Source organism: Arvicola amphibius, chromosome 3, assembly GCF_903992535.2.
Source record: "Arvicola amphibius chromosome 3, mArvAmp1.2, whole genome shotgun sequence".
Taxonomy (NCBI): Eukaryota; Metazoa; Chordata; class Mammalia; order Rodentia; family Cricetidae; genus Arvicola; species Arvicola amphibius.
Window position 1 is genome coordinate 69399931 of NC_052049.1, and position 24375 is coordinate 69424305.

The 24375-nt window shown below is 36.6% G+C and overlaps 1 protein-coding gene across 1 annotated transcript in view; it reads left to right on the forward strand.

Moving 5' to 3' along the window:
- The window catches only part of Slf1 (SMC5-SMC6 complex localization factor 1), a 70227-nt gene that overhangs the window by 6154 nt on the left and 39698 nt on the right, over nt 1-24375 (forward strand). The window contains exons 2-6 of the mRNA XM_038324152.1: nt 2277-2390; nt 2549-2624; nt 3693-3933; nt 19153-19315; nt 23987-24127. Coding sequence (XP_038180080.1) covers nt 2277-2390; nt 2549-2624; nt 3693-3933; nt 19153-19315; nt 23987-24127 — 735 coding nt within the window. The remainder of the gene's footprint in view (nt 1-2276; nt 2391-2548; nt 2625-3692; nt 3934-19152; nt 19316-23986; nt 24128-24375) is intronic.

Below are 24375 nucleotides of genomic sequence, written 5' to 3' on the forward strand. Positions count from 1 at the left end.
TTACAGTGTGCATTTAGATGTTTTTGGAATCAAACGATGATTTTTACTTGCAGTACAGAATAGTCTTTCTATATTTGTCTATATTGCCAGTCTGTATTATTTGGTATTGCCACTGAAGAGCTGACTATATTAACCTTAAAAATGGTTTTTAAAATGTACAGCACAAAGATCCTTTGGGGGGGGACCTACTTGTATCTTTTATAGATTTGTTAGTATTTTATAGATCTCTTTCATTCATGAGATGCAATACACATTAGTGTACATTTTATAACTGTGTTTTGCCAGACCACAGCTCTGTAACTTACATTAAAGCATTTGCTTCTTTTGAAAGAACATACTTTGTGTTTTGTATCTGAGTTTCAGTTTGTTACAGGGCTGATACTGTATCCTTGTTGCCTCTTTTGGAATCAGTTGGCAAATACTGAAGACAGATTTATTGAGGTCATGATATCAGCTTCTTTTACTGAGTAAAAATTGGATTGAGAGAGATGGCTTTGCTATGCAGCTCTTCTGTTCTCTTTATGACCTGGGAATTGACCTGCGCCTGCAGTGCAAGACTGCAGTCAGCTCCTTGAGATGTGTCAGGAAGCATTAATGTGAGCTGTCTTCACAGGTATTCAGGTGTGCTGAGAAAAGCCTAGCATTTGGATCTCTCGAGGAGCTCCTCCTTCTATGACGAAGAGTAGAAAAAGGAGCTACAATTGCTTTACCCTACCTACCTTTTTTTCCCTCTTAGTAGCTTTAAGCGTGAAAAGAGAAGGTTCTCTCCTGACCTGTGTGATGCTTTAAATGTAAATGGTTTGTAGTGAAACTCTCAGTCTTCCTCCAGAATGACTTCCCTGGAGGGAAGAGGGAGTATATGTGAGTGCTGTGTGTGTGTGTGTGTGTGTACAGTTGTCCAGAGGTGTTATGAAGTTTTGATTCCAGGACTCCCCTTCAGGTACCAACGTCTGACCATCTAAATTACATATTCTCTTCCATACCTTAAATCATCTCTCAAGAACTTAAAACCCCTAATCTAGTGTATTCTATGTCCTTTATTGTAATTATGGAATAATGCTGAGAAGAAAAAACCTTTCCATGTTGGTTCAAATTCAAGGATTTTTCCCTCAGATAGTTTACATATATATCTTGCTGGCATAGAACTCATAAAGTCTTATTTTAGGTCTTGAAAATAAAATTTCTATACGACTTTATTCACTTAATCCTGTATTCAAATACCTATATTTCTAAAGGATCGTTTTGTTTTGACTTTAGGTTTCTGGAGTTTTCTTTTTTCTCTTTATCTTTTTATTTATTTTTGTGATGTATATTGATTGAATGCAGGGTTACATCTGTACTAAGTGTACACACTTTGCTCAACGCTTAAAAATTACTGTGATTTTTCTGAGAGGCCATTGTTTGAATGTTGGGAATAGCAACTGCTGTTGCTCTGCCTTGGGCATTAGATCCTAATCCACTTGTCTCTGCTGTCATCGGAGCATAAGAGAGTTTTCTCAAATAATGTCTATAGTATTAACTTCATTTGAACAAACTAAAGTATATTCTAATTAGAAAAATCTGTGTATTAGGTAACACCTTAAAGACAAAGTATTTTGTGAACTATATTTATATGAGTTTAAATCCCATGAAAATAAAGTTAGATTAAAACCATGTAGTTTTTTGTTTACCTTGTGATAAAATCAACACCAGAGATATATTGTGATATAATTAATATACACTCTTACTGGGGAGTGAGAAGAGAGGAAGTAATTTAAAAATGTAAGTTGTAAACAGAAGTTGAATGCATTGTACCCATCTCTTCAATTATTTAATATGAATGTTGTGGAAATATGAGTCCTGTCATAACTTTGGTAACCTGTATATATTCTTTAACTTTTCCCATTTTTTGAAAACCACATGCAACTGATAGCTTGATTTTCACAAGTGTACTTGTTTGAAAAGCTTTCACAAAAACTCATGCTAAAAACAGACATATGGTCATATTTATCTGGGCCCCTATCATTTTGTGAAGAATCATATTCAACAGTGTGTTGGCAAGTACTATAGGCTTTCAATATCCAAACAACAACAAAAGTTCCCTTTAAGTTTTGAGAAAATAATTTGAAACTGGCTTTTATTGTAGTAACTAAATTTAACATCATTGCTTACATTTAAGCTTTACATGTATAATTCATAACATGTTTCATGGTTTTAGTACTCATAATTAAGAAAAAATAAGTCGCCCTTATACATAGTGTTTAACAGCTGCTCTCTTCTGTGTGTATGTATGTTAGATGGAAGATGGTGCCACAAAGCACGTCATCCAGATGACAGGATTTAAGATGGAAGAAAAGGAAGCGCTAGTCAAATTACTTTTAAAGTTAGACTGCACTTTTATTAAGAGTGAGGTGAGTATAGAAACATACTAAAATGTTCAACATAGAGTTCAAAGCATAGAATTAAAAAATAAAATAAAAATGTCCTTTGGCATTATAAAAGTAAAAATTTTCGTTATTAAGAAAAGCTCACTGTAGTAATATTGTTTTGTGTGGGTTCTTTCCTCCAGAAGTATAAAAATTGTACACATCTTATAGCTGAGCGCCTGTGCAAGAGTGAGAAATTCTTAGCAGCTTGTGCAGCAGGTAAGTAAACTTCCCTTCTCCAACTCCTGAGAGAAATTTCATGTTAGCAGAAAAACCCCAAGTCTCTGGAAATATATTATGCTTATTATATCAGATATACATGTGTTGTTTTGGATTTTTTAAAAGATATTTGTTTGAATATTGCTTTATTCTAATTAAAGTTTTCTGACACATGAAATATATATTAAATGGGAAGAAATATTTACTTTGTAACAGATTTAGTTTAAATGTTTTGTTTAACAAAAATGTGTGTCTTAACAAAAAGATTGGGACCAAATGTGCAAACTTAAAGCCATAATGGAAACCTCAATGCTGCAGTCCCCCTTGTTTTCCACTGTCTCTTATACGACAGCATGGCTCCTTCTCTCAAGCTGCTCCCCTGCTATACTGCGAAGCAGTATTATCCTACTTTATTCTTCCTAGATAGTCAATTCTGTTTACCCAGGTTGAGATTTGGCCTTCTCTCCTTACCTTTTTTCACCGCTGATACACAAGCAGCTTTTTCTATGGTGACTGATTTATTGTTTCTTAGTAAGTCATGGATGCCACATCATTTTTTACATTCATTTGCCAGAGAAACATTTAGACTTATCACTACCTTTACAAACAAACCTATACGTTATTCCTGCTGTTTAAATGACCACTCGTGCCCACAGAAGAAGCAGAATATGACGTTTCCTATAAAATTTACTAACATAATGAATTTAATATAAGATAACGATAGTGTGAATGTTATTTAAAAAGTTGAGCTTAGTAGGAAATAAACCTAACCCAGAAAAATGAATGCAATTAGTAATAATAGTGCAAGTAATATTGCCTTCTACATTAAAACTTTAGATTTATATTTCATTTAATAGCATTTAGAATTATGGGTGTATCTCATAGAAATTTTATGTACAATGTTCAGTGATATTGAAGTCCTCTTGAAATTTGTTTTTAAAAACTGTATTGTCAGTCTATCATGAGAATCTCATGTATCAAAAAGATGACTTTTAGTTGCTATTTAATCTTTATTGTTTACCATTTAGCAGAACTAAAATTTTTTGTGACAGTTCATTTGCTTTCTAGGAAAATGGGTATTAACGAAGGACTACATAATTCATAGTGCCAAAAGTGGCAGATGGCTTGATGAAACAACTTATGAATGGGGATATAAAATTGAGAAAGACTCACATTATTCACCTCAAATGCAATCTGCACCTAAAAGATGGCGTGAAGAGCTGAAACGGACTGGGGCTCCAGGAGCCTTCCACAGATGGAAAGTTGTCCTCCTCGTGAGGGCAGATAAGCGAAGTGAGTCTCTTGTAAGGTACGATGGGGTTTCATACATTTGAAGCCGTGAATGAGGTCATGTTTCTATGAATACCTTTTAATATTTATGTTCAGTTGTTAGTCAGAATGAGGTATGATATGCTTTTTACAACTGAGACATTTATTGTTGGTTCCTTTTTTTTGAGAACATGCATGAACACTGCATCTAGATCACTCCCACTTCCCCATCCTCCACCCAACTCCTCCTGTGCCCCTCCCGTTTTTAATGATCACTCTTTCATTATTGTTACGTGTACACACACGCATACACCTATGTATATAACCCACTAAGTCCATTAAGCGTTCCTCATATGTCACGTGACTAGGGCTTTATCCCTCAAATGAGGCATTGTGTACAAATGTATAAGTTTCCTAATAGAACAAATTTGGTTTATAGATAGACTTTGATTATTCTGGTGGTCTCCATTTTAGATCCGTGTTATTTCTTTTGTTTAACTCAAGAAAAATAGAAAAAACAAAAAGAAAGTAATACTCAAGAATTTTGTAGCATTCTTACACTTTTGCTAGTTTATGTTCAGAGAGTCTTACATGGACATGGTATTTATATAATACTGTCTTTGTGCCTCATGCTATTTCCATTATGATTTCTTTATTTCCCTTTTGTTTTTTTGTTTGTTTTTGTTTGTTCCGAGACAGGGTTTCTCCGTGTAGCTCTCACTGTCCTAGAGCTTCCTCTTTAGACCAGGCTGTAGATATGCCTGCTCTGAGTGCTGAGATTAGTGGCATGTACCCCCATGCCCACCTCATTTTGTCTTTTTAAATACAAGGAACTTTTGTTTATCAAAGTAAGTGTACCAGTGTGCCCATGCATGCATTTGCAGATGAAAGCGCTCTGCTCTTTTCTCCTTGTTCTTCCCCTTAGTTTTTGAGACAGGCAGGATCTCTCATTGAACCCAGGGCTTGCTGATGTGGCTCGACTCACTGGCTGACTGACAAGCACTTGGAATCCTCTTGTCTGTTTTCTGATGCCACCTGGGTTGACATGGGTGCTAAAGATATAAACTTTTCTTCACATGCTGTAGAACAGCATTTACCCACTGAGCCATCTCCCCATCCCTTTCAGGGGACTTCTCATTGGATAAAGTATGTTTTGAAAACTGGTTTTGTTTTGTTTTCTTCCAGTTAGAATCTCTTAGGGTTTTTTTTTTATTAGATTATTTTTTTAAATGCCAATCCAAGTTCCCATTCTCTCCCCTCTTCCCATTTCCTCCACACACCCTCCCACCCTACCCCATCTAATCCTCAGAGAGGGTAAGGCACATTGCCTTGTGGAAGGTCCAAGGCCCTCCCTACTATATCTAGGCAAAGAGAATAGGATCCCAAAAAGCCAGTACATGCAGTAGGTATAAATCCTGGTGCCACTGCCCGTGACCCCTCAGTCCAGGCCAGCAATGCAACTGTCAACCCCATTTAGAGGAACTAGTTTGGTCCAATGCTTGTTCCTTCACAGTCCAGCTGGACTTGGTGAGCTCCCATTAGCTCATGCAAACTGTTTCACAGGGTGAACCATAGTCTTGACTTCCTTGCTCATATTCTTATTCCTATCACTTTTCAACTGGACTTTGGGAGCTCAGTCTAGTGCGCCTATGTGGGACTCTACTTCTGCCTCCATCAGTAGCTGGAGTGTAGAAGGATCAGCGGGCTGCGTTCCTGCTGCCCGGCTCCCGGCCACCTGGCTAGCTTATGCCCCGAAATAACACACAAATTGTATTCATTTAAACACTGCTTGGCCCATTAGCTCTAGCCTCTTACTGGCTAACTCTCACATCTTGATTAACCCATCTCTATTAATGTGTGTAACACCACAAGGTGGTGGCTTACCGGGAAGATTCTAACCTGTATCCATCTCGAAGAGGAGAGCTATGGCGTCTGCCTGACACTGCTTCTTTCTCCCAGCATTCTGTTCGGTCTACTCAGCCTATCTAAGTTCTGTCCTATCAAAAAGCCAAGGCAGTTTCTTTATTAACCAATAAAATTAACACATAGAAGACACTCCTATATCAGATGAAGGCTCTCTGGTGATATTTAAGATATCATTCTGACTACAGGGCATGTCAAGATTGGTCCCGCTCTCCTCTACTGCCCAGGGTCCTAGGTGGGGTCATCCTTTTAGATTCCTGGGAATTTCTCTAGAGCCATATTTCTGCTAATCCTGTAATGGCTCCCTCAATCAAGATATCTCTCCCCTTGCTCTCATCTCTGTCTTTCCTCCATCTCGACTGACCCTCAAGTTCTCCTCTCTGCTTCCATCCTCCTCTCCCCTCCTCTACCCTCACCCCATGCTCGCAACCCTGCCAGTCAATCCTGTCTATTTCCAATTTCCAAATGGTTCTTTATATATTTTTTGTTGGGTTCATCTTATTACTTAGCTCCTCTAGGATCATGAACTATAGGCTCAATGTCCTTTGTTTATGGCTAGAATCCACTAATGTGTGAGTACATACCATATTCATTTTGGGTGTCTGGATTATCTCACTCAGTATATTGTTTTCTACTTCCATCCATTTGCATGCAAAATTCAAGGTGTCATTGTTTTTTACTGCTGAGTAGTACTCTAATATGCAAATGTGCCACTTTATTTTTTTTTTTTAATCTGTTCTTTGGTTAAGTAGCATCTAGGTTGTTTCCAGGTTCTGGCTATTACAAATAAGGTTGCTGTAAACATAGGTGAACAAATGCTTTTGTAGTATGATTGAGCATCTTTTGGGTATATGCCCAAGAATGGTATTGCTGAGCCGGGCGGTGGTTGCGCACACCTTTAATCCCAGCACTCGGGAGGCAGAGGCAGGTGGATCTCTGTGAGTTCGAGACCAGCCTGGTCTACAAGAGCTAGCTCCAGGACAGGCTCTAGAGCTGCAGAGAAACCCTGTCTCAAAAAATCAAAAAAAAAAAAAGAATGGTATTGCTGGATCCTGGGGTGAGTTGATTCCCAGTTTACTGAGAAACCGCCATACTGATTTCCGAAGTGGTTGTACCAGTTAGCATTCCTACCAGCAATGAATGAGTTTTCTCCTTATTCCACATCCTCTCCAACATAAGCTGTCATTAGTGTTTTTGGTCTTAGCCATTCTGACAAGCGTAAGATGGTATCTCAGAGTTATTTTGATTTGCATTTCCCTGATAGCTAAGGATGTTGAACATTTCCTTAAGTATTTTTTGGCCATTTGAGATTCTTCTGTTGAGAATTCTCTGTTTAGTTCAGTACCCCATTTTTTAATTTGGTTATTTAGAATTTTAATGTCTAATTTTTTGAGTTCTTTATATATTTTGAAGATCAGTCCTTTGATGTGGGGTTGGTGAAGATCTTTTCCCATTCAGTAAGCTGACTTTTTGTCTTATTGACGGTGTCCTTTGCTTTACAGATTTAAGTTTCAGGAGGTCCCATTTATTTATTGTTGCTTTCAGTGTCTATGCTACTGGGGTTATGTTTAGGAAGTGGTCTCCTGTGCCCATGCATTGAAGACTACTTCCCACTTTCTCTTCTATCAGGTTCAGTGTGGTCGGATGTATATTGAAGTCTTTAATCCATTTGGACTTTAGTTTTGTGCATGGCAATAGATAGATATGGATCTATTTTAATTCGTCTACATGTTGACATTCAGTTATGCCAGCACCATTTGCTGAAGATACTTTCTTTTTCCCATTGTATATTTTAGCTTCTTTATCAAAAATCAGGTGTTCATAGGTGTATGGATTAATATCCAGGTCTTCGATTCTATTCCTTTGGTCAACCGCTCTGTTTTTATGCCAATACCAAGCTGTTTTCATTACTGTAGCTCTGTAATAGAGCTTGTTATCAGAGCTGCTAATGCCTCCAGAAGTTCCTTTATAGTACAGGATTGTTTTGGCTGTCAGCTATTCATAAACACCATATAAGTGTTTGGTGGTGGGGCCCTTTAAATGAGCAGCAAGGTTTTTGCAGCTAAAGCTGAGTTAGGAAGCCTCTCTTAAATGAGATGCACTTGCCTCTAGCAAACAGAGCCCACCCGAGAAAATGCTGCTCTTAAGAAGCTGTGGTAACTGTGGATTTTGTGTGTGTGTGTCTAAAATTACATTCCAACCTCTCTCAGGTTTTATGTGGCAATAGTTGTCCACGCTGGTGCCATTTGTTGACAAAGGTTTCTGTCCTACCCGGTTCTGCAGCCATGTAGTCCCAAAGAAACACACAGAGGCACACATTAATTTGTTGACAGAGTCTTTTGTCCCAACAGGTCCCGCAGCCATTCAGTCTCTAAGAAACACACAGGGGCCTACATTAAGCTAAGGCTTTCTTATTAACTAACTCTTTAAAATAGCCCATAAGTTTTGTATATATTACCCACGTAGCTTGGTACCTTTCATCAGTGAGGCATTCTCATCTACTAGCTTCCTCTCAGTCTAGGTGATGACTGCAAAATGAGCCTTTCCTCTTCCCAGAATTCTCCTGTTCTGATCACCCTGCCTATACTTCCTGCTTGGTTACTGGCCAATCAGCATTTTATTAAGCCAGTACAAGTGACATATCTGTGGGTACAAGACCATTGTCCCACAGCAGTAAATAAATAATAGGCTACAATACATTCAAATAGTGAAATACCACACAGAAACAGTAAAGTAATTTTTGAAAAATGCAACAAAATAGATAAAATCCCATTACTACAGAGAAAGCAAATGATGATAGATCAAAGAAATATACCATACAACAAATATCTCAAAACACTTAAAGCATAATAATAAGAAAAGAAATCAATGACTTTCCTGCACTTGTGCTTCAGAATTAAAAGTACAAGGATACAGGACATCTTGCTATAGTTAATGTTACTGTGTAAGTTCTCCAAACTCACCAAAATGTACACTTAAGATGGGTATATTTCAGTACATATAAATTACATGTTGGTAAAACAGTTAAGGTTCTAGCCCTGGTTCTACAATTTTCAACTACAACCTCAGTGGAACTATGAAATGCAACTTGCTCCAATGCTGAGGGGACTTAAGAAGTGAGTGAACAGCCACATGGCAGTGCACCCCACTCTGTAGGACCTCCCCAGTGGGACAAAACTCTGAGCCATTTCACCAACTCCCTCGGCTTTTCTAGTCAGCCAGCAGGGAGATTCCTGTGGCTAGGAACCCCCAAACACAAACCCATTCATCTGCTATCCAAAATAGTACATACACCCTGTTTGCAAACCCACCTATCCTCCTGCAACTTCTGTGGAACTCTGAAACACAGCTTGCTCCAATACTGAGGGGACTCAAAAGGGACCAAGAGCTTGCTACAACACTGAGGGGATTTACTCAGTAGAGTTTGTCTTTTTCTACTATCCATGTCTTTCTTAGGGTCCTCATTGTTGTCTAGGTTCTCTGGAATTGTGAATTGTAGGCTGTTTGTCTTTGCTTTATGTCTAAAAGCCATTTATGAGTGAGTACATATAATATTTGTCTTTTTTTGGTCTGGGCTACCTCATTCAATATGATGTTTTCTAGATCTATCCATTTGCAAATTTCAAGATGTCATTTTCTTTTTCTGCTGTATAGTACTCCATTGTGTAAATGTACTACATTTTTATCCATTCTTTAGTCCAAGGGCGTTTGGGTAATTTCAAGGTTCTGTCTATGACAAACAATGCTATTATGAACATAGTTGAGCACATGTCCTTGTGGTATGATTGCGTGTCCTTTGGGTATATACCCAAAAGTGGTATTGCTAGGTCTTGAAGAAGGTTGTTTCCTAATTTTCTGAGAAATCGCCATACTGATATCCAAAGTGTCTGTACCAGTTTGCACTCCCACCTGCAATGGAGAAGTGCTCCCTTTACCACACAACCTCTTTAGCATAAGTTGTCATCAGTGTTTTTGATCTTGGCCATTCTTATAGGTGTAAGGTGGAATCTCAGAGTTGTTTTGATTTGCATTTCTCTGATGGCTAAGAATGTTGAGCATTTTCTCAAGTGTCTTTCAGCTATTTTAGATTTCTCTGTTGAGAGTTCTCTGTTTAGGTCTTTACTCTATTTTTTTGATTATGTTTTAAATGTTTTGATAGATTCCACTCTAACCATGCTTTTCCCTTTTACTACTCCTTGCCTAGCTTCCCTGTCTCTCCAACCACCCAACTCCAAGCCCTTACTTTTAAAAATAAACAAGCAGAAACAAACGAGGTGGGGAGGTGGGAGAGAAACCAGAATACATAAGCAAAAGACCAATAAACAATTTGAGACAAAATACCTGCAAAAATACCTTATTTTCTTTTGTGTTGTACTTGTCTAACATAGTTATCAGAATAATACTGCCCTTATAGAATGTGATTGGAATAATCTTCAACTTTTTTGAATAAAGAAAAACTGATACCAGTTCTCTGAATGTTTACCCAAACAGAAGAGATGCTTAAGAGTCAGGCTCTTACTTGGTAGGAGACCTTTTTATTGATTTAATTTTATTATTTGTTATTGATATATTCAGGTATTTTTGTTCTTGAGTCAGTCTTGATAAATTATGTATGCAGAGTTTTAATTCATTTGTTTTAGGTTTGTGTACAATTGTTCATTAGAGTGTATTTTTGTGGGATCAGTTATATTGTCTGTATTCATATATGTTTATTCATTTGACTTCACTTTTTTCATTTTAAATATAACTGAAGTAAATATAAAACATTTTAAAGAAATTTTTTGCACATGCTTATATTATCTCTTATGTTTCAATTAACTAATTTTATAGTGGTTTATTTTTCTTTTTTATTGTTTTTATTGAAGTATATGTTTTTCTCTGCTTCCCTCCCTTCATCCCCTATCCCTTTCTACCCTCTCCCACGTCCCCATGCCCCCACTTTACTCGGGCCATCTTGTCTTTCACTACTTCCTTTGTACATTAGATCACTGCTTATTTTTTTAATGTAGATAGTGGTTTCTTAGTTTTATTCTTCAAAATCTAGCTTTCAGTTCCATAGATTGTTTTTTTCTTCTGTGTGTTTTCTAGCCTTTGTTTTTGGTTTTTTGTATTATAATGTCTAGTAACACAGGCTACCCCAACTGTTACCCTCTTGCCTGGCTTTCTGAAAGCAGACATTGCAGGCATATGCCACCATACTCTGATCTTCTATTTTTTATTTTAGTATTTTGCATTGTTTTTTTGTTATTCCATTTATTTGCCAATGTTTGGATTTAATTTGTTCTTATTTCCTTGAGTTGTAACATTAAGTTGATCATTTTTTTTTCTTATCGTATTGTTGCATTGTGTTGGTTTTTCTGTTCCCTATGGCAAAATATTCATCAAAAGTAAACATAAGGAAAGAGAGTTTTATTTTAGCAGTTTCACGTTACTGGTTACCGTCTATCATGGTGGGGAAGGAATGGCAATGGGAGCTCACAACAAAACTTGGTCACACATTTGTAGATCAAAAACTAGACACCTGCCTTGAAATAAGGTTAGTCTATAACACTCAGAGGCCTGCCCCCAAGTAACTCTCCACTACAAACATGTCTCCAGCCTCAAAGTTTCTGTGCCATCTGATGAGGGCCAAGTGTTGAGACTTCTCAGGCTATAGAGGCAGTTCACCATCCAACTGTAAAGCTTGATCGCAAATTTGTCCTAAGCTATTATTATTGCCTTCTATTCTGGGGCCCTCTCTTCCCTCAAAGTTCACTGGTCACCAGTCCTTGAGGAAAAAGGGACAGAAGCAGCGACAGAAAGCTTTTTCGCATGGCCTGTGAACACGGCCTTTTTTCCGGAAAACAGCTTCAGTGAGGCCACTCAACTTTATTCTACACTGTAGAGGATATATAGGATTGGGGACAGTAGCTGGGAAATCCCCTAATTTGCATTAAGAGGTACCCTTCTATCATATAGCTGGAATAAGCACCACAGCCCTAACACAATAACTGGAGCATTTCACCTAATTATTCTGTGGGCCGGAGGGGAAGAACATTTGCAAGGAACATTGTCAAGGATCATCCTTGAGATAATCAGGCTTTGGGGCCTAGAGACATTCTCCAGATTAGGTTAGGAAGAGAACAGCAGGAAGCCCTCTCTGGAGGATGGGGTGAATTTTCTCTATATTGTACTCCCAAGCCATGACCTCTGCAACCTCTGACCAGCATGGCCTCCCAATGTTCCATAGCTTCCAGTGTGCTGCATTTCCATTATAGTTTCTTTTTTGTTTTGTTTTTGTTTTTGTTTTTGTTTTTGTTTTTCTGAGACAGGTTTTTCTGGGTAGCCCTGGCTGTCCTGGAGAATGCTCTGTAGACCAAGCTGGTCTTGAACTCAGATTCACGTACCTCTGCATCAAGTGCTGGGATTAAAGGCAAACTACACTACCGCAAAGCTCAAGATGTTTTTATTGTGGTTGCTTTACAGTGCTGGTGATTACAGTGCTAGGCTAGCATCTCTCACAATATTACCAACTTTTGCCCTATTATTTAGTTAAGGTAGTAATTGTATAATACTTTATTTTCCAGATATTTGTGTTTCTTCTAACTTATATTACTATCAGTAAAAAATATGGTGGTTATGATTTTAGCTGCATTAGATTTTCTTTAATTTGTTCAAATTTGTCTAGTGATATCACATGATCTGTCCTGGAGAATTTTCTGTATACTTGAGAAGAACATATATTTGTTGCTTTTGTATAGAATGTTCTGCATGTGTCGTAGGTCCCTTTGGTCTGATATATAATTCAAATTTAAAGTTTTCTCTTTAGTTTCCTAACTGGATATTCACTAGTATTGAAAGCTGTGTACCTAATAATATTTATTATAATTTATTGTACTATATCTCTCCTTTCTATCCTTTAATGCTTATTGGAGATGTGTGTGTGTGTGTGTGTGTGTGTGTGTGCGTGTGTGCGTGTGTGCGTGTTTGTGTGTTTACAGTTACTGTATTCTCATGATTAATTGACCTCTTAATTTTATAATGACATTTGTCTATTTTTATAGTGTTTTACTTTAAGGCTCTTTAAACAGAAGTATTTTTGGTTTCTTACATATGCATGCATTAAAGTTCAAAATTAGTCTCATAGACATGTATTTCAGGATATGTATTTATTTGTATATAATACCTTTTTGGCTGTAGAATTTAAGCCATTTTTGTTAAAAAAAAAAAATAATTGGTAGGTAAGAGCTTACTAATGTCGATGTAATGAAGCCTCTAGTAACTAAACCCAAAAGGATATGTTTTGGAGTACTTGCTGGGCATGTGGCCTACCCTGAAGTGTGGCTACTATAGCCTGTGAGATTTCACCAGAAGAAACTAGTTTTGACTTTGCAAGCAGGTGTCAGTTACAGAAAGCTTCATAGTAAGGGGTATGATCCCTTGTCCACTTTCCCTTCTCAGGACTGGGATCTCATCTGGCTTGAAACTGTTCAGGCTCTGTGCATGCTGCCACAGTGTCTCAGTTAATATGTGTGTCAGTTTTGTTGAGTCTAGGGATCACTATTTCCTTGGAGCCATCAGTTCTCTCTGATTCTGACATTCCTTCCATCTCTTCTTCTACCTGAGCTTCCTCAGACCTGATAGGGGATATAATGAGAAGATCACATTTAGGACTGAGTGCTGACTCAAAAACCTCTTTACTTTCTGCATATGTCTAGTTGTGGCTTTGTTTTTCATAATATCCACTTTTCTTTAGTTCCTTATATATTTTATATATTAGCCCTCTATTGGATGTGTAATTGGCAAAGATCCTTTTCATATTCTGTAGCCTGCAGTTTTATCTGGATGTTATGTCCTTTGCCATAACAAAGCTTTTCAGTTTGATTAGGTTCCATTTATTAATTGTTCTTAGTGCCTATGCTGTTGGTGTCCTGTTTAGGGATTCTTTTTCTGTGCCAGTGAGTTCAAGACTATTCCTCACTTTCTCATTCTGTCAGAGTCGGTGTATCTGACCATAGTCCTTGATGCATTTGGACTTTAGTTTTGTACAGGCTGATGAATATAAATCAATTTGTGTAACATGAGGGCCTGCTTGTTGGGGTTTCTTGTCTTGCCCAGTTCCCACAGCCGGCAAGTCCCAAAGAAAATCACACAGAGGTCTTCATAAGATTATAAACTGATTGGCCCATTAACTCAGGCTTCTTATTAGCTCTTGTAGCTTATATTAAACCATTTTCTTATCTATGTTAGCCACATGGCTCAGTACCTTTTCAGCGGGGCAGGTTACATCCTGCTTTTTTGGTGGTCTGGGCAGGACTGGGGGCAGAGCGTCCTTCTTCCCAGAATACTCCTATTCCTATTGCCCCGCCTCTGCTTCCTGTCTGGCTACTGGCCAATCAGCATTTATTTAAAACATAATTGACAGAATACAGAATTGTCCCCCACCAGATTTGCATTCTACATGCAAGCATACAATTTGACCAGTAACCATTTGTTAATGATGCTCTCTTATTTTCTAGTGTGTATTTCTGGCTTCTTTATCAAAAACTCATATGTCCATAGGTTTGTAAATTTATATCTGAGAATTATTTTGATTACATTGATGAAAGGCTCTTGCTATTTTTACTTCTGAGGCTCTGGAGTACAACTTGAAATTGGGGACGGTGATACCTTCAGCAGTTCTTTTATTATTTGGGATTGTTTTAGCTATCCTGGGTTATTTGTGTTTTGTATAAAGCTGAGAATTAGCTCTTCAATTTCTATGAAAAATTGTGCTGGAATTTTGATGGCATTGTATTGAATCTATAGATAGTCTTTGACAGGATGGTCATTTTCATGATAATAATTCTACTGATACTTGAGCATGGGAGATTGTTCCAACTTCTAATGTAATCTTCAATTTCTTTAGTGTCCCATTTTTTTAAATTTTTTAAAATCTTCTCTAGATCTTTAAAAATTAATTAGTTAATTTTTGGGGTACCATTGTGAAAGGTACATTTCTCTGATTTCTTAGTCTGTCATTTGTATATAGAAAGGGTACTGATTTTTGTGTGGTAGTTTTGTATGTTGCTACTTTTCTGAAAGTGTTCTCAGCTGTAGAGTTTCCTGGTGGAACTTTCAGAGTCTTTTATGTATAAAACAGTATCTTCTGAAAATAAAGAAACTGACTTTTTCCTTTCCTGTTTGTAGTCTCTTGCTCTCCTTCACTTGTCTTATTGCTCTAGCTAAGATACAGCCTTATCTTGTTCCTGATTTTAGTGGACATGCTTTGATTTTTTGTCCCCAACTTAGATTGATGTTGACTGTGTTGCTATAGATTGTATAGTATGTTGAGGTATGTCCCATGTATTCCTATAATTCCAGGGCTTTTATCATGAAGAATGATAGATTTCTTTTTAAAGGCCTTTTCTGAATCTAATGAGATGATCATTTGGGATTATCTTTAAATCTGTTTGTGATAGATTAAATTTATCAATTTATGTATGTTGAGCCATGTTTGGGATGACTCCAACTTGATCATGGCAGACAAATTTTTTGATGTTTTCTTGGATTCAGTTTTGCAAGTGTTTTATTGAGAATTTTTGCATTTATGTTCAAAAGGGATATTGGTATGTAATTTGGGGGGATGGGTATTTGTGTGATTTAGGTATCGAGTAATAGTTGTCTCATAAAAAGAAATATAAAATGTCCCTTCAGTTTCTGGTTTGGGAAATAATTTGGGGAATATTCCTTCATGTTTTCCATGATTGTTTTTTTGAATTCTGCACTGAATTCATCTGAACCTGTCTTTGGTTGGTTGGGAAACGTTTAATTACTCCTTCTGTTTCACTGATGGTTATGATTCTGTTTAAATTGCTTATCTGATCTTTATTTAACTATGATGAGACATGTTCTCAAGAAATGTATTTGTTTCTTTTCAGTTTTACAGTTTGATGGAATACAGATTTCCTCACTTCATTTGTAATGCCCTCCTTTATCTTTAATTTCATTAATTGCATTTGTCTCTATCTTTTAGTTAATTTGGCAAAGGTTTTGTCGGTCTTTCTGATTTTTCTAAAAGAACCAACTGTTGATTCTTTGTATTTTTTGTTGTTGTTTACTTTTGTTCTGTAGTTTGTTTCTGTTTCATTGGTTCCAGACCTGAGTTTTGATTATTTCTAGCCATCTACTCTTTTTGGGTGCTATTTCTTGTTGTTCTAGAGCATTCAGGTGTGGCATTAAGTTGCTAATGTGAGATCTCTCCATTTTTTAATATAGGCACCTAGTGCCATGAACTTGCCTTTTATAATCACCTTTACTGTGTTCCATAGTTTAATTATTTTCATTTTAATTGTGTTCTAGGAAGTTTTAAATTTCCTTCTTGATTTCTGTCTTGGCTCACTTTTCATTCAGTAGTGAGTTCAGTTTCAAGAGGGTGTTATTTCAATTTTCTTTTTTCTGTTAAGGCTTGCTTTCTGTCAAAGTGTGTGGTCAGTTTTGGAGAAAGTTCTATGATATTCTTTTGTGTTTCATTGAAATGTTGTGTGAATATCTGTTAGGTCCATTTTTATGGTGTTATGTAGCTCCAGCTTGTCTCTGATTGACTTTCGTCTGGATGAACTCTCTGCTGAGGAGACTAGTGTGCTGAAGTATTCCACTGTCACAGTTGAGTGTCAGCATGTGATCTTAGCTTTTTTATGTGCTTCTTTCATGGGGTTGGTGCATAGATGTTTAGAACTGCAATATCATCTTGATGGATTTCATTTAATGAGTATGTAGTATCCTTCCATTTCTCTTCTAATTAATTTGGTTTGAATTCTATTTTGTCAGATATTAAAATGACTGTGCTTGGTTCTTGGGTTAATTTGCTTGGGATGTCTTTTTCCATCCTTTTACCCTGAGGTGATGTCACTCTATGGTGATGTCGCTCTATGATGGTAAGGTATGTTTGTTGAATGCATCAGAAAGATGAGTTCTGTTTTCCAGTCGACTTTATTAGTCTGTGCTTTTTGGGGAATTGAGACCATTGATGCTAAGAGTCATCACTGAGCACTGTTGATTGAGTGCTGTTATTTTGTTGTTATGGTGTGGGTTTCACCCTCTTTTGATTTGATAATCTTGGATTATTTATTCCTTATGTTTTTTTAAATGTGTTTAATTACTTCAGATTTGTTTTTCTTCTAGTACCATTTGTAGAGCTGAATTGGTAGATATCCTATATCAAGAAGTTGTATCTCCAGTGACTTGAGGTGGGGTGGGAAGGGTACCTTCTTCCACATGATGCTTCAAGACAGCAGGTGAGACCAAAGAGATCATAATAGAGGACAGGAAAGACAGTGAAAGCCACTTGAGTCCCAGTCCTGTGTGGCAACTTGGATTCCCTGACAGAAAGTGTTTGGGTGAGAGTATTCACAAAAAAAGAGCTAAGCTATGTTTAAACAAAGAGAGGTAGAGTCCCCAGGGAATGGAGATAGGAGATAGGATGGGCAAAGGGGTACCTACAAACAGGCAGCTACAGGACTGAGGGTGACCTGATTTTTGTTTTATCCCAGTCATTGTGTGCAGAAGCCCGGGTGAATAGTATTTTTCCTTCATGTGTGTGTGTACTCAAGTATGATAATCTCTTCACTTTTGGGCTGGGTGTATGTTTTGTTAATGCTATATGCAATAAACTTCAGCATGCTTCAGCAACAGACTCTAATTTCTTTGTGGATTTTTCTTTCCCTTTTTTTTTTATTTTTGAGAACTTGGTGCAGTAAAGTCTTTTCTGAATGTTCTTGCCTCTAAGAAATCACTCAGACATATCACATGACAGAAAGACTCCTGTCATGTTTTTCTTCTATGTTATTACTCCTTTGTAAGTCACAGTTCTGGGTGGATAAATTCTTCATTGTGCTGCATAGGCTTCAGTGTTAAGCATTGTCCAAACTGCTGACTCCTGTTGTTGAAACCTTCTCAAAGCAATTGTGTGCTGAGCGTCATCCTCCTTCCATTCCTCACGTGACAGTCAGATTCTGCCTCGTGTCAGTAGCACTTTCAGGTCTCCCTGAAATACTACATCTCTGTTTCTACGTTGATATGAGATCCTGAACCAAGCGGCTTTGCTTCCTCCTCCCTTTTCATTGGTTTTGAAAACAATGGCTCTTTTACCAGGGTGCACAGCAGTAAAGGTTCCTACCAATTCTTTAAAGGCAAATAGATTTTCCTTCTACTCTTCATAAAAAGGCAGCATTTTTCCCCTCTAAGGGCTAAGCTTTATCATTCTCCAGTAGTCCACATGCTTTTGCTTTGTATAAGAAAAAAATGTGATTTTATTTCTGCCAATATTTCAGTGGCAGCCAGTAATTACTAGCCCACAACTAGGAAGTTTCTCTTGTATCCTAAATTACCCCTTTATCCTAAGTTTTCTTTCCCATGAATAGACCTGTGACTAAGCACATATAGGTGAAGACATACTTTTCTTGTGACAGATTCCCAGTATCACATTAGCTGTTCTTTGCCATTAAATTTCTTTAAAACTTAGCTCATTGTCATGTCTTCTTCTGTTCTTTTTTCCTTTTGTTCTGCAAAAATAAAAGTTTTTTGTTATAGGTTCAAGAAAAGTTGTGATTCTATAGATTATTTGTCTTTTCTTCTTTTCTCGACCTTAAACAGAAACCAAAACAGTAATTCATATTTGAATGTTTGTCTGTGTAATATCTTCAGAATCTTTAATGTAAAACTGCTTCTTATTATAAGTTTAAGCTTTTTTTCTCTTTTTAATTTGTTTTGATTTTTGTTTGTTTTTGCTTTGTTTGGTGAAAAAAGGATCTCACTTATATCCCAGACTGGCTTAGAATTTATTCATTTCACCGGGGAGGGGAGGGCTGTAAATTTAAGGTCCTCCTGTCTTGCTTCTCCAAATCTGTGATTCTAGTTATGTGCCACAAAGCCTAGCCAAAGACTAGAAATGTTAACAGTCTCAGCAGCTGGTTTTGTTCATTTATTTATGTTTTATTTATTATGGTTCACAGTGATTTCCTTGGAGGTGTATTTTGGCTTCCACGGTAGCTGTTTCCCTAAAATTTTATTCATTGTTACTTTGGCTTATTGCTGTTACTTGTGCATGTCAATTGCTTCAATATTCATGGTTCATAAAAACGTCCCATAAGAAGAAATGGAAAGAATAGCAAGATTCTTAAACATTTTTCTAGACAATTTAGGTTTTACGAAATTATTACAATTGTTAACTTTCCATGGTCCCTCAGTGACCCAAGGGAATAACCTCTTTTTAGGAAATTTTATTCATATCCCTAAGGAAATAATTGGTAATTGACTGTATGCTTTCATTAAACTTCTAATGCTTTTATTAATCCCCATCATCTACACTTTTACTTAGAGTTTTGGAGGCTGGAAAAGCAAATGTCATTTTACCAAAAAGTTCTCCAAGTGGAATAACTCATGTGATTGCCAGTAATGCAAGAATCAGTGCTGAGCGAGAACAAAAGAACTTTAAGGCTCCGTTTTATCCAATTCAGTATTTAGGAGATTTTCTTTTAGAGGTAAGTAAAATAAGTATTAGACTTTTAAAGCATTTGTTTTCATAAAGTATCAAGAGTCATTCCTGTCAGTTTTGGAGGATAGGTTCTCGAATACCCTTGAATACCAGCATTACAGATGCTCAGCTCTAAAGCCCTCTGTGTGAAATAACATAGGGTTTATATATGTCACGTGTATACCTTCCTGTGTACATTAAATTGTCTCTAGATTGCTACAAGCATGGACATATTCAGGACCAGTCAGGCTTAATCCAGCTAGTTTGTTGATTCCATGGTTTAGAAAATGCAGAAATGGAGGGCTGATTGTTTGTATTAAAACTGAGTTCTGAGTTTTGAAAGTGCAATAATTAGAAACATGAATATGGAATATTTTAAGGCATTCTCAATTTCTTAAATAGTCAAGAATGTGGGTATAGATTTGACAGAAGCTTAAGTTTCAACTTATTTTATTTTCAGTCTCTACTTATACCATAAATGCTTTAGTGGTATATGCTAAAAATAATTTTAAATATTTTACCATACACTATAGTAAATTAGCAGAGAATGCATGACATACAAATTTGAGATTTCTGTCTCTTTTGGAAAGGAAAGAATTATTTTTAAAATTTATAAATAATTTCCTGTCCTCTTCCCCCTTCTTTCTTCTTCTTTGTCATGTAAATTCCAGGTCTCAAGTTTTTTTTTTTCAACAGGGTTCAAACTCCCAGTGAAACTCCTGATAGATAAGTGAAGAATTTATGATTCATTCATAGGGTTAGAAAAATCTCAGCATGTTCATAAATAACTTTCACCTGTGAACGGTCATACTCCTTCCATTATATCTCATTTCAGCATGAAAGGATACCTGTTAACTTGTAGATAATGCCAGTGACCTAGGATCACTTTTCAAAACTTTCCTTACTGATTTCTTATATCCAGTCATTACTAAGTCTTGTCAATTCTGTTTCACATATCTCTTAATTCAAACTGCTTCTCTTTTTTTTTCTAACCTCATACTAACATCAGGTCTTTTCTTTGTGCAGCTAGAATAAATTTTTAATTACTTAATGATATTCTACTTTTGACTTTGTGTTTTCCATAATTATGTCCCGATCACCTCGCACAGAGCCTGAATTCTTATTTCATATTTGTTAGAAATTATGGAAGCCTTTTGAATCTTCTGAGTACACATAATATGTCTTTCTATACTCACCTTATCCTGGTGAGCAGTAGCACTGTAGTCTTGGAAAATTGAATTTAGTTCATGGTATGTATCTATTTTAACTGTGGGAAATGTCATTGTTCTTGACAGTGTTTGATCTGGGAAATAAGCATGTGATCAGATCATTGGAATAGTGTGAAGTATGAGAGTTAAAATATTTCCTTCACAATCTAGCCTTGATAAGAAGACAGTCTTACAGACAACAGAATAGAGATGGAATCTGGACACTTAACATAGCCCTAGAAGTCGGCACCTAAAGTTCCAGAACTCTTACTTATTCTGAGAGTCAATACTTATTGTATTGAGTAGTTTTCAGTTGGTTTTCTAGTACCCATCACCAGTGACTAAAAGTTATTCTTGTATTTGTAAGTATATCTGAAATATATATTTTCTGTGAAGAATGATTAGAGTATATTATTTAATAATCATACAGCCTTAGATTTAACTGCTGAAGTATTAAAGAACAACAAATATTATATCAACTAAAAGTAGCAGGTAGCATGTATTTTATATACCGAGTCTTAAAATGCATTGTTTTGTTAAGTTCTGGGTCAGACAGAAGTACATAACTGGTCTAAATGAGAAAACCACATTGTGAATATTTCTAGGAAAGGTGAGAACAATAACTTAGTTAGTTAACTTGTCTGTTTTTTTCCAATCTGAGACATGAAACACATTATGCACCTAGTATATTTCCTTTAAAGTATCATCTACAAAGAGTTGTTGTGTCAGTTGACTGAGTTAAGAATAACAATCACAAAAATTCTTGTGTTCAATGTTGTTAGACATTTTAGAAATCTGAGTGGCAGAATTGGGCTAATATTTAGTCAAGGTTTGTAGGTTTTTCTAGAAGACGTGCAGTGCATTAGAGATGTGAATCGGAAACATCAGATATCCATCTTTGAGGTGCTTTACCTCAAATGGGAAAAGAACATGGAACTATTTTCATTTTCTAGTAGAATACAGGTTACTAAAAATATGCAAAATAAGGGAACACAAAGAGGCAAAATTACTAATATGTGTTAATTGTTTATCTATATAAGATGTTATAGAAAGGAGAAGTTACTTTGGGATACTTAAATTTCTTTGCACTGCCAACTTAAGGAAACTAAGACTGGGGAGACGACTCCATGGACAAAGTATGAGGAGCTGAGTTCAGATCTCTAGGACCCATAAAGCCCAACATGGTAATACACATCTGTGATCCCAGACTCCTGTGGCAAAATGGGCAATGAAGACAAGGCTATCCCTGGAAGCTAATAGGCCAGCTAGCCTAACATACACAAGTGCAGACAATAAGAAATTCTGTCTCAAACAAAGTGGAAGGTGAAGATGACAACTGAACTTGTCATCTAGCCTCTATCCATCACACATGTGCATACACAGGCATACATGCTTACACACATCATATACATGCAGATATTTTCTTAATTGAATTGAAGGAAACTTACAGAAATAAGAATAACAGGGGTACAGAAAGAATTTCTAAGTTAAATCCACTAGTTTTACTAGGTTTAATTTACCTGTTCTGAGACGTCAAGAAGTCATTTGTTCTATGCCATACTACAGGCCGCTTGGTGTGTGAAAGCTAATTCCTAAACTTGCTGTGGTTGTGAGAATTCTTAGAACTGCTGCTCTGTACCGTCAGTGGTCACTGTGGACACTGTGCTAATCACTTACACTCTCTTTCTCATTATAACCTATCTCTCTGCGATAGTTGGTATTATATCATTCCACCTCACGTTGATTAAATTAAGGTACAGTGGATTAAAGAAATCACCTGACATCCCATAACTTAGAGTACTTGTATAATGCCCCCTAATGTGTAGATCTCCTGTGTAGTTCCTGGAAAGAATAGAAAGTAAATATTGTGTTTCTGGTCTTTTTGCTAGTGATAATAGATGCTTTTTTGCATTCTTTTTACCTGAAATCTTTGTGGAATTAGACCTGATTTTAACCATTTAATTGTCCAGGTCTAGAGATTTTTATCTTCTTTCAACCATGTGAGGTTAAAAAACAATTATTCTTGCTGCAAACTCTTTCAGATAGCAATTGTTTACAAACTTATGATGATTCTTTCAAAGAGAGGAAGAGAAGTTCTTATTCCAAATTTTCACCTTAACCTCTCTGAGCTGATGAAGAAACTCAGTCTTCAAAGTTATTCTGGGGCTACAAAATTACAGCCTGCTGAAGGCGGGGTGCGGGGGATGGGGGGACTCTTGCCTGCAGAGTAAGGGAAGCAGTTTGACAGACAGTCTAGATTCTATTGCAGCCTGCTGAAGAGGGACTCTTGCCTGCGGAGTAGGGGAAGCAGTTTGACAGACAGTTTGGATTCTGTTGTGACTGTCGTCTCATCACAGTCCTCCACTCTTCTGTGTAGCTGTGACTCTGCGGACACTTGCACAGAGTCACCCTGGAAGCTGTTGTGAGCTCGCCTTACTTCCAGCTTGTATAATTACATGGATATTTTTAAAGATATAGACAAGGGTTTATGAGCACAACTTAAGACACTTGGTTTGCAATAGCAGAAGCTGAAAGTGATCGTCTTTGTTGCCCTTCTGTAAGATGGGTGCTAAATTATTTTGCAGGTATGAAATCTTATCAGTGAAAGGCTGAAAAAGTAAACAGTCTATCCACAACTAGATAACTTTTAGTTCTAGATTTTACCTATGTGTAGGTATGTATAGGTGTGCTCAGGTACACTTTCGAGTGTAAAGGCTACCTTTTGATGAGACTAGCTATTATCCTTGGATATCATTCTTTGAGAACAACCCACCTTATATTTTGGTTGTTGTTTTTTACTGTACGAGTTTTGTTTTATTTGCATTTTCTGTTTTTTTCTTTGTTTGATGTTTGTTTCTTGAGACAGGGTTTCTAGAGCTCGCCATGTAATGTGCAAACCCTAGGATCTACCCATCTCGACCTTCCAAGTGTTGGGTGTCAGCAGACAAGGCTATTTGTCTGGATTCTAAGGATTGAATTCAGGCCTTCGTGATTACATGGCAAACAGGTTACTGACTGAGCTCTCACCAGTTGTGAATTGCTTTAATTTGCATAGGACTTTATAAAATGTTTTTGTACTAGATGACTCAAGTAGGATCTTAGTAGACAAGGCAGTTTTTAATATCTGAGTTGTAATCTTAATGTTTATATGGCTATATAAAATATTTTTGTCTTTGATTCCTTGTTAAATAAGTTGCTAAACAAAGCATTCTCTTTTTTCATGTGTGTGTATGTGTGTTTTTGTGATATACAGAAATCACTATAATATAGAAAGTTTGCTCTAAGTATTGGTTCCTTGAAAAATTTTAATCAGTGTTTTATAGCCCTTCTTTTAGGAGGACTTGATCAGAAAGTATTTGCAATTATATATTAAGTTGAAGTCCATAAAATATATATAATAAGTATGCATAATTATTATTCTTAGTTAATCCACTATTATTTTTAGTTAATATACATCTGTTTACATGTAGAAGGAAATTCAGAATGATGAAGATTCTCAAATCAGTTCTGGTTGGACCAAATACAGCAATCAAGAAAAAGGCAATGATTTTAAGAAAGACACAGGATTTCTTGAAATGAAAGCTTATGGAGAGAGCATATATAGAACCCAGGTAAAATTTTGTGAGTTAAACATTCTCTAATTTTCCTAAAGAACTGTAAAAGAGAGCCCCTTCTTGGTAAAAATATTATAAACCTTGGGATCTGAAGTCTAGCATATCACCCTTATCTTTTTTAGCTCATGAATTTAATATACTGGGAAGTTTGTGTAAATCTGTGTTTTAGGACTGTTTGAAATAATACATATGTGCCTAAAGAATTGAGTTCCTCAAATATGGTATATTCTCAGCATATGCTTACT